This window comes from Sebastes fasciatus, chromosome 23 (assembly GCF_043250625.1).
Source record: "Sebastes fasciatus isolate fSebFas1 chromosome 23, fSebFas1.pri, whole genome shotgun sequence".
NCBI lineage: Eukaryota > Metazoa > Chordata > Actinopteri > Perciformes > Sebastidae > Sebastes > Sebastes fasciatus.
In genome coordinates this window covers 16,647,182-16,662,975 of record NC_133817.1, presented here as the reverse complement: position 1 = coordinate 16,662,975, position 15,794 = coordinate 16,647,182, and the positions used below count along the sequence as shown (strand labels likewise).

At 41.3% G+C, this 15,794-nt stretch overlaps 1 protein-coding gene across 1 annotated transcript in view; it reads right to left on the bottom strand.

Annotated features, from left to right (window-relative positions):
• LOC141762360 (ELKS/Rab6-interacting/CAST family member 1-like) overlaps positions 1-15,794 on the bottom strand; it is a 123,749-nt gene that overhangs the window by 60,150 nt on the left and 47,805 nt on the right. The window contains exon 16 of the mRNA XM_074626449.1: positions 15,376-15,536. Coding sequence (XP_074482550.1) covers positions 15,376-15,536 — 161 coding nt within the window. The remainder of the gene's footprint in view (positions 1-15,375; positions 15,537-15,794) is intronic.

The following is a 15,794-nucleotide window of genomic DNA, read 5'->3' as shown; positions in this document are numbered from 1 at the left end:
AATTCATGGAGTCTGGATCGGCTCTTCTTTATGTCATTACTGGAGATCTGGAAAGGGCAGGTCCAAGATGCTTGGCTGTCAAGGTGAAGGAATTTCCCCTGGGGTGATAATGACTGGCTCAACAACGCGATATGCAATATTATTACCTATTTTGTTTTGCAAATTACATAATTTAAATTTTAAATTAAATATGGCGCAGCGTTTTTTTCAGCTAAGACGCTTTGGTTGCGTCTGGTTGCTATGATACGGAATATCCGCAGAACTAAAAATGTCTGAACAAGGTAGAGTACTTGCTTTGGATGAAGGGAAGACTGAAGCACGTAGGGAGAGGGGACGGACCCACTGGTCAATGTGTATTAATTTCTCCTCCATTATGGTTCAGCACTTGTAGCCTACATATAGGATGTGACGATTGGTCTTGGTGGTATTTGTCCCGCCCCTCCTCCATTGTGATTTGACGAATGGGTAAAAAAGTTACAATGGAGAGCACAGCGTTGGTTGTGTCTAGAACGTAACCCGCAAATTGTGAAAACTTGCAAAAACTCTTGCGAGACGACCTCTCCTACACTTAACTATTCAAGGTCAATGCCTAACCTTAAACATTCGAGGTTAAGGCCTAACCTTAACCATCTCGCAAGAGTTTCGCAATGTCCATGTTACTTACTACACATGACCCACAGCGTTTTCCCTGAAATTAAAGCTTTTTTCAACAAAAAAAAACACCAAATGTGCAGAGCTCAGCGCCTCATCAGGCTGCCTGCATTTATAGCACATTGTAAATACGCAGCACACCCATTCACATTCAAAAATGTGAACATAGCGGTTGTGGCAGCTGCTTACCATCCCCTACAGCTGGCTTCTCAATAGTGTGGTATTGCAATATTGCGGTTATTGCGACAGCCCTAAAAAGAACCTACTATTGTGTGACAAATGGGATGTTGTGATTTTACTGACAAGTGTTGTTACATTTCTGAAATACAGCTGAACAGCCTCAACACATTGTACCTCTTTGTTTTGATTTAATGTCACGTTATTTCTAGTTTGCTGTGCCAGCATGTCAGGGCAAGAAATTATGTTGGAGAGTGGTGGCTACGAAGCTCACGACAGATGTGGCATAAAAGACGACGGCTACAGGGAGTTACTGGGATGTGGTCAGCTGGATACAAGCTGAGGTCAGATCAGCCTTAGCTGGGTCGCCCGGGGGAAGATAAGAGACATTTAAGACACACGAAACACCTGATGAGTGCAACACTGACGATGTGTCAACGACAACCACAAGATGTACAGTATAAGCTTGATGTATATGCACTTGATTTTACAGCTGATAATAACACAATATGCGTTCCACCATCAGGAACGCATTTGTAGATTTTGGCTCATACTTATAAGGTTGAAGATATGTTCTAGATTTTCGATGGTAGAACTGGATGAATATGTTGTGCATGTAATCCTGAATCCCGTCCACATTCTTCAATGTTCTGTACGTCAGAGAGAATCGGAGAGAAAAAGATCGTCTGGAACAGTTTTGAATAACTGAATTGTAAGAAAAAGTGTGGTTTTAAAGAGAGAATAGAGCGGAGGAGAGATGAGAGGAGTGAGATACAGGAGGGCACAGCTGGCTCTCAGTGGCAGCTAATGCTGCCTGGAGGCACACACACATACACACACACACACACACACACACACACACACACACACACACACACACACATTGAAGACGGTGTAGAAAGATGGATGGAAGAAATCTGTCCTAGAGAAACTTTTTTGTCTTTCTTCTTATTTTCACTCTTTCTCCTTAAACCCTCTCTTTCTTTTCCTTTCTGTCGTTTTTTGCAGGATAATCAGGTAGCTTTTGGTTGACAGACCTCACACACGCACACACATGCACACACACACGCAAGCACGCACACACACACAAGCACTTACACCTCTATGACTGTCTCTCGTGTTCATGACTGTGCATAATCTACTTGTACGATGGGGATGTAAAATTAAATCCATTCCTAATTCCTCCTTCTGTCTTTGCCTCTCTTTATGTCTCTCTCTCTCTTTCTTTCTCCCCCTCCATCTCTCTCTCTCTCTCCTTCTCTCTCACACACACACACATGCACACGCAGCTACTAGTTTAGTTTCTGCGTCTCCAGAGTGGGGCCCTGCAGAGTAGTATTTCTCTCCCAGCTGACAGCTTCTGTCCTGGGGCAGACAGCCAGCGAGCACTGGGCCCCCTATTCTCATCTGCTCCGAGCTCACACTCTCTCTTTCTCACTTTTTCTCTCTCTCTCTCTCTCTCTCTATCACATACACACACGTTTGAGGTGTGAACTGCTGCTTTGCCTCACAGCTCAAAACATTGAGGAGAAAGAAAGAAAAAAGTAAAGTCAGTAGTAAGAAAACAGAGCGAGAAAGAATGAAGCTGGGGGCCTCTCTTTTAAGTTTTACAAACCTTTTAACACGCACGCACAAAGATATACACTAAATACAGTATATACAACATATATATATATCTGACATGCAGTCGATAGGACCTTTAAAGTAAGGCTTTCCTCCAGTTTCCCCCTCTGTTCTTACATTACAAACACTTACTGGTTTATGGCCCGACAAGAGAAAACACAGGGCAGGGAATGCACACATCAGAGCAGGTTTTTATGAAACATTTGTTAGTGCCGGCCCGCCATGTGTGCAGCATCAAAGCAAAGACAGCCCAATAAAGCCTTGGTTTTACAGCAAACCATTTACTGCTGCTCTCCTCTCACTTGCAAAAAAAAAGCGCCAACACAAAGTTTCACTCCACTAGATTATAACAGAAGTTATTAGGGAAAATGATCGACAGTTGTTATGTGCATTCGAAACTTTGAAATGGCTCTCGAGGGCTACATTAAGCCAAACACATCAAAGGGGATAATAGTAGGTTGAAAATGCAGAATAATGATAAAATGATTATTGGGAATTACAGTCAAGAATGCCCTCAAGGCTTTTATTCAACGCCAGAAACCAAAATGTGTTTACTGAGCTGGAAAGTTTACTTGTTTATTAAGACGGCAAGATGGCGAAATCATTAGCATACTGTCAGGACAGCAGCAGCCAGGTCCTCAAACTTTGTTTTGACTGATAGATTAAAGTAGCCCACTGTATAATGTACAATAACACACGGAGAACAGCAGGATTTTTTGGAGAGATCTCTCTTTTGAAAGTGTGTGTGTGTGTGTGTGTGTGTTAAACTATAGTGGAAGTGGGTCAGAGACACTGGATATGAATGATTTAGTATGGAGCGAGAAGACGGGACGAGAGACCATCAGAGAGAATCGGAAAAAGTGAGAGAAAGAGAGTGTTAGGAAAATAGGTTAAAGCTGGTGCATAGGATAAGTGTGTGTGTGTGTGTGTGTGTGTGTGTGTGTGTGTGTGTTTGAGAGGGAGAGAAAAGCTCCCCTGAAGGAGCTGTTGTACATCAGAGAGGCTTAAAGAAAGACAGCGAGAAGGCTTACACACACACACACACACAGAAATAAACAGCATTGACAGGGAAGGGAATAAAATAACTGGAGGATTTGGAGGGAAAACAAATCAAAGAGACGTGAAGAGGGGGAGAGAGAGGGAGAGAGACAAAGGCAGTGAGAGGGAGAGAGAGAGGAGGGCAGGTGGGACTACTGCATGACAGAATGAGGATCTGTTCCTGACACATTTCCCCTTTTTCTCGCTCCCCTTTTTTCTCTTCAAAAACACTCCCTCACCTCTCCTCTCTTTCTCCGTCTCTCACACACATTTAAAAACACACACTGTGACTAATAAGAAAGGTGTAAAAATGCATTATCCATGGTCCGCGGGAGTTTGCTCTTTCCATGGGACCACACACACACACAGTGGGAGAAGTGTGACTAAAGATGCAGCTTCGTCTCCACTGTGGTTCTTAACAGTAAATCCATTTCTACGCTGCGCTACAGAGACCAAGACATCTGCTTACAATCTGTCGGCACAAACTCGCTCCTGTAACACTAACCAGTCACGGTAATGGACACCTGCGACTCCCAAATGTCTGTGAAAGATGAGTTTTAAAAACATTTTTGCTTTATTTGACAACGTGAGAGTGACAAATAGGTTTCTGTCAATCTGTTTCTATAGATGCTCCCTGTGTAGTTAAGAAATGTCTTAAGTGACTTAGAAGCAACTTCACACCTTCTTCAGACACAGTTAACTCAAGTAAAGGCGCCGGTTTGTTTCGATCAGGATCCGAACTCAACAACACGAGAGCCTTCATGTCCAAAAGTTTGCAACGTTACCCCCATTCGTACGATTAATAGCATCTCGCCCCCGCTCTATTGCCATGATTTTATCCAAATGGAACACAAATTGAAACCCTCTGAGATAGAGTGAAAATACGGGTATCAATACAGAACTAGAGGCGATGAAGGCCGACTGTTGCGTCGCCTCAAGACACCTTTGTCTTCAACATTCTCAAAGGGGTCCCTTGACCTCAGACCTCAAGATATGTGAATGAAAATGGGTTTTATGGGTACCCACGAGTCTCCCCTTTACAGACACTTTATGATAATCACATACAGTTTGAGGCAAGTTATAGTCAAGTCAGTACACTGACACACTGACAGCTGTTGTTGCCTGTTGGGCTTGAGTTTGCCATGTTATGATTTGATGTTGATAAGAGTATTAAATACTTGACAAATCTCCCTTTAAGGTACATTTTGAACAGATAAAAAATGTGCGATTAATCACGAACAATCATGTGAATAACTATTTTAATCGATTGACAGCCCTAATCCAAACTGATCAACAAGCTTGTAAAACACTTGTGACAAATGTGGTATTGTCCTGACAATTATTTCCATTATCTTTTAACAGCTGACTTTGCTATTTTAAGAGCAAAACAAAAGCCCAATAATTGACTTCATTATCAGTTTTGATGAAACATAATCCATTGTTTCATTTATTTCATCTTATGGGCTCAGTTTCTTTGTTCACTGCGTGTATCCACCGACTTGAACGCCTCACTGTGAGCCAACGTTCCCATTAAGGAGGATGAAGTCTTAAGATGGAAATACATTGTGTACATTGTAAATGTGCAGTAATTTATAACCGTGATTATTATACCGTTGATGTCAGAGCTGTCAGCTTATAAATCTGTCTATTTCTCTCTCCAGTTGATATCTTTGTATGTTAAACAAGCCAATCTGTCACTAGTCCGTCCCGCTCTCCTCTGCCTGTCTGTTTACTACAGTTTTATTATTTCCAGAATAGAAACGTAATCGTTTGGCACTCCTAACGTACAATCAGAGGCTTTGAGAAAAAAAATGCATGTTTTGTTTTCTACTTTTTGATATGTTTTCCCTCTCCCTCTTTAATTGCTGTTTAATGATCTGTTTGATGGCCTGGCACTCGCAACCTGTAATCATCTGAGGAAAAAACAGGCGACTTTTTTGCCGCATCCTTTTTTCCCCTTTATCTGTTCTTTCTCGCCACTTGTTTCTTTTTGTTCTGACGTGTTTGGTTCTCTTCCATCGTTTGGAACATTTTGCTCTTGTTCTCAGCGCTTTGCTTCTTTTCCTTCTTCTTATTCAGCTCAATTCAGTGTACTTAATTGGTGCGAGAGCTCTGCAAGACATGTGCGGATTACACATAAAATACGGCAATAAGAATAGAAATTACAATACAGAAGAGTCAGCGCCATAAAAGGAGACTTTTCTCCTTTTATTCTCTGCTGTATATTCAGCTGAAGATCACTGGTTTGCGGGGCTTCAGAGACTTTCAGAAAACCCTGTTATTTGAATACAACGTCTGACTGAAGCACATCTTTTATTGCTTCTATTTTCCCCATTCAATCTCTTCGTCAGTCTCTCGCGAGGGAGAAGGAAAAAAAAATATCAAAAAGGAAAGAGGAAGACAGCCAGAGTCGGAGAGGAGAAGAGGGCAAGAAAGGCGAGTACAGAGAGCGCCGAGAAAAATGGAGAGACGAAGAGTGAGGAGGCCTGATTTGAGCTTGTAAGACTAAGTGTCAAAAAGGCATGCCCCTTTTTTTGTCATACTAAGCCCTCAACATGTCTGTCAGACACACACAACACACAATAAATACACACACACAGACTTGCTTTGGCACACTGTGGATTAATCTCACTGCTGGGGCATCAGAGTCTCTGGCTTATAAGCATGTGTATGCGTTTTGTGTGGGAGGTAGTATTTTTATGCACATGTGTGTGTGTGTGTGTGTGTGTGTGTGTGTGTGTGTGTGTGTGTGTGTGTGTGTGTGTGTGTACATCTCCAAGCGTTCCTCTGGGAGTGAAAGCTTCCAAGCAGTCATGCTGTCTCATCTGCTTTTGTAAATGTGTGTATGAGTGTGTGTCTTATATCTGAAGGCAACTTCTTATGTTAGTGATGTGCACGTGCAGTCATATTGTTAGCGACGGCTTCCCGGTTGTGAGAAGCAGAGCTGTCGCTCCGTTGAACACACACGCAAACAGAGGAACAGAAAAACACTAGGGCTGTCAAAGTTAACAGGATAATAACATGTCAACGCAAATTCGTTTTAACAGCACTAATTTCTTTAACACGTTACCGCAATTTTTAGGTTGCAGCAGTCTCAGTTTTGAAGCTAAAATGAAGAAAGAAAACCTAAGGAATCCATTTATACCAACCATGTCATACTAGCTTGTTGCAAAGGAGGCTAAACTAACGCTGCAAAGGGCTCCTTTGATCTCTGACCTCAAGATATGTGAATGAAAATGGGTTCTATGGGTACCCACGAGTCTCCCCTTTACAGACATGCCAACTTTATGATAATCACATGCAGTTTGAGGCAAGTCATAGTCAAGTCAGCACACTGACTCACTCACTGAGTTTGCCATGTTATGATTTGAGCATATTTTTTATGCTAAATGCAGTACCTGTGAGGGTTTCGGGACAATATTTGTCATAGTTTTCTGTTGTTAATTGATTTCCAGTAATAAATATATACGTACGTTTGCATAAAGCAGCATATTTGCCCACTCCCGTGTTGATAAGAGCATTAAATACCTGACAAATCTCCCTTTAATGTACATTTTGAACAGATAAAAAATGTCTCATTAATCATGATAAACTATGGACAATCATGCGATTAATCACGATTCAATATTTTAATCGACTGACAGCCTTAAAAACACACACACACAGACGCACACCACTGATTAGTTACAGTATGAAGTGACACCAGTGAAGAAGACGCAGACGGTGTGAAACACAGCCTGCCAGACAGAAAGAAATTGGGTGATAATGACGTTTCCAGACAGCTCAGAACGGAGAGATGGATGTAAAGAGGCAGGAAGAATAAGAGATGAAAAGGGGTAAGAAAAAAGGAGGGACGGCAGGAATGAAGGGAGGGATGGCGGAAGGGGTGCAGGCAGAGGTTTGAGGGTTAGAGGGAGGAGATAAAACAAAGAGCAGAGCAGCAAAGGAGAAATAAATTTAATTTATAGTGTTCACCTTGAGGTATCAGCCAAGGCGCTCACTGCAGGAGGCTGAAGACAGTGCAGCAGCTCGGTGTTTCTGCAGACTCTCTTTATAGTCTAATTGTACGTGTGGCGCCAAACACAGTGTTTGCGTGTAAACAGAGTCAAATTGGCCTCATTCTAGATGCTAAATCCACTAAAAGCTTCATTTTGATATTCTTTTGGGTAGAAACAGAAGATCCCGTTCCAGTAAATCTCTATAGATTTTTGGCATTTTCAGTGAATCGCCACCCAATACCTGATTTGTCACAGCCTGAGGCCGTCTCCTCCCCCACACGAGAAAACATCATATTTTATTTCCCTACTGAAGCAAAACAAAAGTAATGGGACTCACTTTGTTGCCTATTGCTGGAAGCCTTGACCGCTCGCATTGCCAAAACAATTGTCAAGTGCATCGCCGCCCTCCTTCCTCCACAGCAGGGTCTTTTCATTGTGACGCTTCGCTGTTTTCTTTTGTGATAAATGGCCTTTTTTAAGCATCATTAACGTTACAATCTCCATAACAACCTCGCAAATAAACAGAAATCAGCGTCTGGCTGTTTTATGTGTCGGAGCGTTCGCTGCAACAGATGAACTCTTGATTTTTAATGTTCATAAAGACGTTACACGCGCAGTTTGTCTGGAGTTAGTCTGGTAAAAATAATGAGCAGTAAATTAGTGCGTAAGGTGAAGAAGAAGAACAGGGGAGGAAGACATAACGTAAGTGGTTATACATTCAATATACGCCGCGGTCTGAAAGATTGATGGATGAGCGGAAGGAGCGAGGGAGACGGGAGAGGAGGTAATATAATTTCTTCGAGATATCACGCAGTTTCGTTGGCTCGACTCAGTTGTTGTTGGACAGCTGTCTTTCTCCTCTCTGCTTTCCCTCCTTTTCTCTCTGCCATAAAAACATTTCTGCTTCTTTTCTTTCATTTATTATCCTCCTACTGCCCCCCCTCCCCGCAAAACAGATTTATAACTCCTGCCCTGACCTCTTTACTCTCTTTTCTTCTCCTCGTTTTGTCAGTTTTGCACTATTTCCTTCTTGTTTTGTGTCTTCCTATCCTCTCCTCTACTGCCCATCCTTCCTCCTTATACCTTCTTTCTTGTCCTCTCAGCAGCATGTTAGTGTGAAATCCAACTTCACACTAATTCAACTATTTCATAATGAGCAACATTTAGCGCACCTAATATTAAATTAATTTACGTAAAGAGTTTTGGAGGCAGATTTTTGAACCGAAGCAAAGAAATCCCACTCTGCTGTAATACAGAATAACAATATAAATGCTGCATTATTACAGCTGAAATGATTTGTCTCCTGTGTCCAGTAACAACTTCTTACAGTAGTCCTTCCAAGGATCTGCAATTCTGTGATTGCAAGAGTTTAACAAGAATTAGTTCAAGGAGTTTCTTTTGATTCGTGAAGATATCTTCCAAATTGTTGCATAAAACAGTCAAACCTCACCACACTATATATATGACATGATCCAAACCACAACTACTTTGCTTCTCAACAAACAAAGTTCTGTTCAAAATATGTTGGAAACTTGAGGAAACCTTCTTGACCTGAAACTGCGTCTCTACGGAAAAACTGCACGATAAGGTTACAAACTGCTATTTGAGTAAAGCGGCTGATCATTAATGTTTACAATATGTACAATAAACCATGTGAGATTCCAACTGTTTCAGATGTTTTACTCATATTCAGTGATGTAAGCGGTGAAATTTTTTCAAGCAATTGTCATCATGATAAAAACTTCAAACTAAGCAAAAGGTTGAGGGCGCCCCGGTAGCATGTAACCCCCCCCTGAATGTGATTATCATAAAGTGGGCATGTCTGTAAAGGGGAGACTCGTGGGTACCCATAGAACCCATTTTCATTCACATATCTTGAGGTCAGAGGTCAAGGGACCCCTTTGAAAATGGCCATGCCAGTTTTTCCTCACCAAAAAGTAGTGCAAGTTTGGAGCGTTATTTAGCCTCCTTCGTGACGAGCTAGTATGACATGGTTGGTACCAATGAGCCCGCTATAACCTAGAAATTTTACTGGCGTTAAAACACATTTGCGTTAACGCGTTGTTATCATGTTAACTTTGACACTGGCATGGCCATTTTCACAGGGGTTACTTGACCTCTGACCTCAAGATATGAGAATGTAAATGGGTCTTCATCTAAACCCTTTTACACTTTCACAATTTATTTTAATTAATTGATTTCATCATGTTTATTTCTTATTAATGACTAGAACAACTCGACATACAGTGCTGAGCTATATACTGCTATCTCCCCCTAAAGACCCCCTGGTCTCTGTGGGTCTCAGAGGGTTAATCCAAATCTAAGGTCTAAGGATTGATGGTGTCGTAGGCTGTAGAGATTGAAAAGCCTTTTGAGGGCAAGTTTGTGAGTTATTTGGGCTATTTAAATGAAATTGACTCGAACCTACACCTCCGACCAAAAACAATACGAAACTTCTCTTTTCCTCTAAAAATACTCTCCAAAAAGCCAAACAAAATCTTAAATTTTACTCGTTGGACATGTAGCTTACATTGGAAGTTATACCTCAAAACTATCCAAACACATACCTGCACCAGAGAGATATGCATGTGGGAGCTAGGGAGGAGAGCTGGAGACTCGGAGAGAGCAGCGGAGCGAGGTAGAGATGTGTGTTAAATGTCAGTAAAGCAGAACACCGCGGAGTAAAATAGGCTTTAATTCATCCAGATTGGGATTTCAGACCCGAAGCCCTGCTGCTACACACACACTGTCAGCACATTCCTCCAGCTGGCTCCGACACACACACACACACACACACACACACACACACACCTGCATACTCCAAACACATGACAACACACATGCCCACATGAGGCTGGGAAGAAAACGAGCATGTGCATATTTAATGTACATCACAAAGAAAACATGTCTCTGTGTGTGTTTTACGAGTGTGTGTGTACATGTGAAGGTCGCTGCCGATGATTTATCAGTGGGAAAGATGCATGTTGGAGCCCTGCTGTGTGTAGTTTCTGTGCCTGGATTTAGTGCATATTGGTGTGTGTGTGCCAATGCGTGTTTATTCACATGTTATCAGCGTGGATGTGGATGTTACACATGGTTTTATGTGCATATTATACACACGAATGTTATTTCTATATCAATACTGTAGTGTGTCCTTGGGCGCACACACACACACACACACAGAGCTTAACAATATACACCAGGGACTGAAGGTTAGCATAGCGTTGGAGTAAAGAAGACATATACAACCAGCTGGTGAAAACTATGGCACAAAGATAGATAGACGCTCACATAACTACATTACAGTGTGTGTGTGTGTGTGTGTGTGTGTGTGTGTGTACAGCAATAAGAGAAGGAAAGGGAGGAGGGTGAGAAAGCGAGGCAGACTGTCAGTGTTCCAGCTGTATTTGGTGCATATTTCTGCATGGGAGTGAGAGCGTGCATGCGTGTTAATATATTCTCTGTCTGTCTGAGAAAACCTCTGAAACATGCCGTATCGTATATCACGTCTTACAGTAACATTAAACCTTACACCGATGTAAAACTGGGCAACAAGTCAGACATCAAGCCCCGAAGAGTTACGGCGGCCTGTGTGCGCAGAGACAGTTTCATGTGCATTACACCGAGATATATGGACGCGCAGGACGCAGCCACCTTAAACATCTCGTGTTTTACACGTGGGAGAAAGTCGGGTAGCAAATGACGTATTTGCTGACCAAACCCTAATGTCTTGTGAAAAAAAATATGAGCGGTGGCGTCATGTGCGTAACTCACAGCGAGACATCTAGCAGCTACCTGAAACATCTCAACTTTAAAATACACAATAGCCCAAATATGTGGGAAGTATATCTTCCTGAAGCCTGGAGAATATCATGTGTTATGCAAAGGCAGAGTATGAAAGGGCTGTATTTGTAATCACATATGAATGCAACAATTCTTCATGAGCATCTGTAGGTGATTCGCGGAGCCTTTAAAGGAGGAATTTCCAGTGTGTTCTGGGTGAGAAAACTGGAGCTACTTTTGATCAGAAAACAAGCAGTGTACAGATGAAAAAAGTAGAAAAAGTAAGTAAGTGTTGGTAAGACTCAAAAGACAAACAAACTGCTGGCCAACAATAAATAAATAATATCTTAAAAACAATCAATATTAGTGGAAGAGAAATACTGTTTGAGCAGAGGGGTAGCAAACTCTTCTGTAAGGAGATTTTATGGTTTAAACCGAAAGGAAAAAATGTGTTTATTTACCTAGTTAATGTACCAATATGTGATACAAATGTATTATTTGACAGGTCAGAAAAACCTGCCTCAAAGAAAGAGTGACTTCTGCAGACAAAGCAGCATTAAAAGCTGCCTTTTCTACTTCATTTAGCCACTTCACTTCTACATAAATATTAGTGGAAATGTACCTTTGGCTACATGGAAAAACAAAAGGTTTCAATATCTCTGGAGATACATCTCTTCTACGTAGAAGTGGTGTGTTAGGAGCTAAATGTCAAATGGAAAAAGGTCAAATAAATAATTTGCAATCACATACTGAATGCATAAATCATAAATGTTTGTCCCGTGATGGAACATATTAAAGTGCAGTCGTGTATAAACACCAGAGACGATCAGCAGAGTAAATATTTGGTCTCTGTATAGTACTGTAGGTATGATCTGTGTATGGAAACACACAGTCACACCATATTTCAAGAGCTGGGTCTTGATGTTAACCACAGTAGATTTATACACATGAGCATGGTGTTGTCTTTGGGACAGTGAAGTTAAATGATAGCTCAGATTGAAACATCCCACTGGAGTTGGCTGTGTGTAGGCTGCTCTGTGTGTGTGTGTATGTACATGAAGTAAGGATCAGACATGTGACTCAAGTCATTTGGTCCGACTCTCAAGCAAGTCCCAGGTCATTTTTGTTCTTGGTCAAGTCAAGTCGAATCCATAGTTAAGGTAAGTCAAGTCCTCAGTCAAGTCAAGTCAAGCCAAGTCACATTTCTCCCCCAAGATACTACAGTCTTACCTGCAGTATAAAGTCTTCGTAAAGACAAAAGACAAGGTATTAGTACTTGTCTAATAATGATATTATTGGCCAATTTATCTAATCATTTCAAAAAGTATGACAATACACTGAGTTTGTATTATAATTATTGCTATACAGTGAAATAAATGTAATCAAACAAAAATCCAATAACTTCATAAAAGCTTAGTTATTTCTTAACTTCTTCTAAATCAAAGTCAACTTTTAAATTAATCGCCAACTATTTTGATAATGTATTAACAGGTTTGAGTCATTTTTTTAAGAAAAAAAAAAGTCAAAATTCTCTGATTCCAGCTTCTTAAATGTGAATATTTTCTGGTTTCTTTACTCCTCTGTGACAGTAAACTGAATATCTTTGAGTTGTGGACAAAACAAGACATTTGAAGACGTCATCCTGGGCTTTGGGAAACACCGATCCAGATTTTTCACCATTTTCTGACATTTTATAGACCAAACAACTAATCGATTAATCGAGAAAATAATCAACAGATTAATCGACAATGAAAATAATCGTTAGTTGGAGTCCTAATTTTTTTATATTAATACTTAAACTGAAAAAAAGGAATGATCACAAACAAGTTATTTGAGTCATCAAGTCACAAGTCTTTAACTTCAGAGTCCAAGTCGAGTCTCAAGTCATTTATTCTCTGTCAAGTCAAGTTGCAAGTCATCAAAACAGTGACTCGAGTCCACATCTCTGGTAAGGATGCACGTGTGTGTCCACTCATGTGTGCCTGTTACTATAAATATTCATCATGGCGCTGGTATTTTCTTAAAAAGGAACGCTGGACAAGTCCGACTTCAATAAATCAATCACAGCCTGCTCCCACACGTGCGCACTCACACATGCAAATTCACGTACGAAAACAAGGCAGCGCATTCTGAAGCGCTGATGCTTGTAATAATCACACGGGTCGTTACTACGGCGATAAAATGCCCAATAACTTGCTCACCTGGCCTGTGAATGGACATGCTGCTGGACACACACACACACACACACACACACACACACACACACACACACACACACACACACACACACACACACACACACACACACACACACACTCTGTCTCTCTCTCAAAAACAAAGAAATGCTACGTTGGTAGAAAACGCCGAGGACGGAGTGCAGTGAAACTAAATCACAGCGCATGCCCTCATTTTCCCATCATGCCACAGTAAAAGATAGTCCCACAGCGTGTATAAACGGGCAGGACATTCTCCTTGGCTTCTATTTCAGCCCAAAGCGTCGTTCCACTAAATTAGCCCTCGTTGTAAGGTCTCAGTGAGGATGTAAAACAGCAGAAAATACAGGGAGCCGTCGGACTGCTGGACTCCTCTTAGCTGCACTTAAAACGCAAACCCATCTATTAAAATCACATTAAAATTTACACTGAGCTGCGGCGTATGCATGAGTGTGTGCGGCTGTCTGTGGATGTCATCAATCACATGAAGAGCTGGACAGCGGTACATGGTTATTGCATTAACACACTACTTACTTCTATGGCTTTAAAGAGGAAGGAGATAAAAGCAGAGAGGAGAGAGAGAGAGAGAGGTAAAGACAGGAAGAGGAAGGAGAGAGTTGATGAGGTGTCGGGTGAAGATCGTGTCAGTGTGACCGGCGACCACCTTCCTGGAACACTGAGGCAACATGGGAAACTACTGGTGATAGCATAAGGGTTGCTAATTTCAGGGGAAGTGTTGAAGGTCGTGTCGGAGTCACTGACAACTGGGTGGAGACTATATACTGTATATATTGTTTGGGGGGGCGAAACAATACAGTAAAGTAAATACATATTAAAAGTTGCTACCATGTTTATGTTCTATGGACAGCAATATCAGTCCGTTGGTCCTGACTGAAATATCTCAACAACTTTTGGATGGGTTGCCATGAAACTTTGTACAGACATTCATCGCACCCAGAGGAATCAAATTTGCCAACTCCTATAAATACCTGGGTATTTGGCTCGACAGTTCACTCTCCTTTCAAACGCACATCAACACGCTACTCTCCAAAGTCAGGGCAAGAATCGGTTACCTATACCGTAATAAATCATCTTTTACCCACTCTGCAAAACACAACTCGTGGTTAAAATGACAATTCTCCCAATCCTGGATTATGGCGACTTAATCTACAGATTCGCCTCCAAAAATCTTCTCAATAAACTGGACGTCATCTACCACACTGCCATTCGCTTTGTCATTGGCAAAACCCCTCCATATCTCCACTCACTACTCAATATCTTCAACAGTAACCGCAGTTCTAGCAAATTCCTTAGTGTGGCCATTCCAAAAGTCCGCACCTCCTTTGGTCGTCACTCATCCCAGTTTGTTGCTCCCTGTGACTGGAATGAGTTACAAAAGACGCTAAAACTCCACACCCTCATTCCTCTACCCTCCTTTAATAACTCATTGCAAGCAATAGCTTCTGGTCACTGTGCCTGCTTCTGAATTTGCAAATATAAATATATATACAGTATATCTATTGTAGTATATACTGTATATATTGTGATGTTTTGATGTTTTAATTTTGTCTAATTACCACATGTTACCATGCTAACAAGCTAAACTAAAATGGTGACCAAGCTTAACATTACCTGCCAAACATCAGCATATTAACACTTAATGTGTAATGAATATTAGCGGAGCCTTAGTCATACTCTTGGTTTCATATCGCTGCATATGAATGTTTGTAAATCTGCATAAAAGGATAGAAACTTGGTCAGTGGTGTGTTTGTGTCTTTGGATACAAGACAAATGACGTAAGTGTCAAACAGAGTTTGCGCCCGTCAATGTGAACGTCCAGCTGTTTTACACGTCAACATAAATAAAAGTAATAAAACGTGCAGCGTCTTACTTCATCTCCAGGACCTCCTCCAGGTGTTTCCGCCTCTCGGCCCGCAGGGCGGTCAGGTGACCTTCCTTCTCGGCCAGTGAGAGTTGAGTTGATGACAGCTTGGCTTTCATCACGTCCAGTTCCTGTTTCACCCTCTCCATAGCAACCAGCAGGTCTTCCACCTGACACACACACACACACACATTGTAAGATATTTTAAGCACGAGTTCTACTTTTTCTAACTTGTCTCAATCTGATATTTTTGTTTCAGATTTTCCTTCACTTTTTCATTCACTATTGCTTTTCACAGATATCGGCGATGATATTTATGTTTATGTGTGTTGTATCTTCCTCTCTCTGTCTGTCTGTGTGCATCTGACAGCTACTGTGCTTTTGAAATGATTTAATAATTTTTCTGTTATTACATGAGATGCTCGATT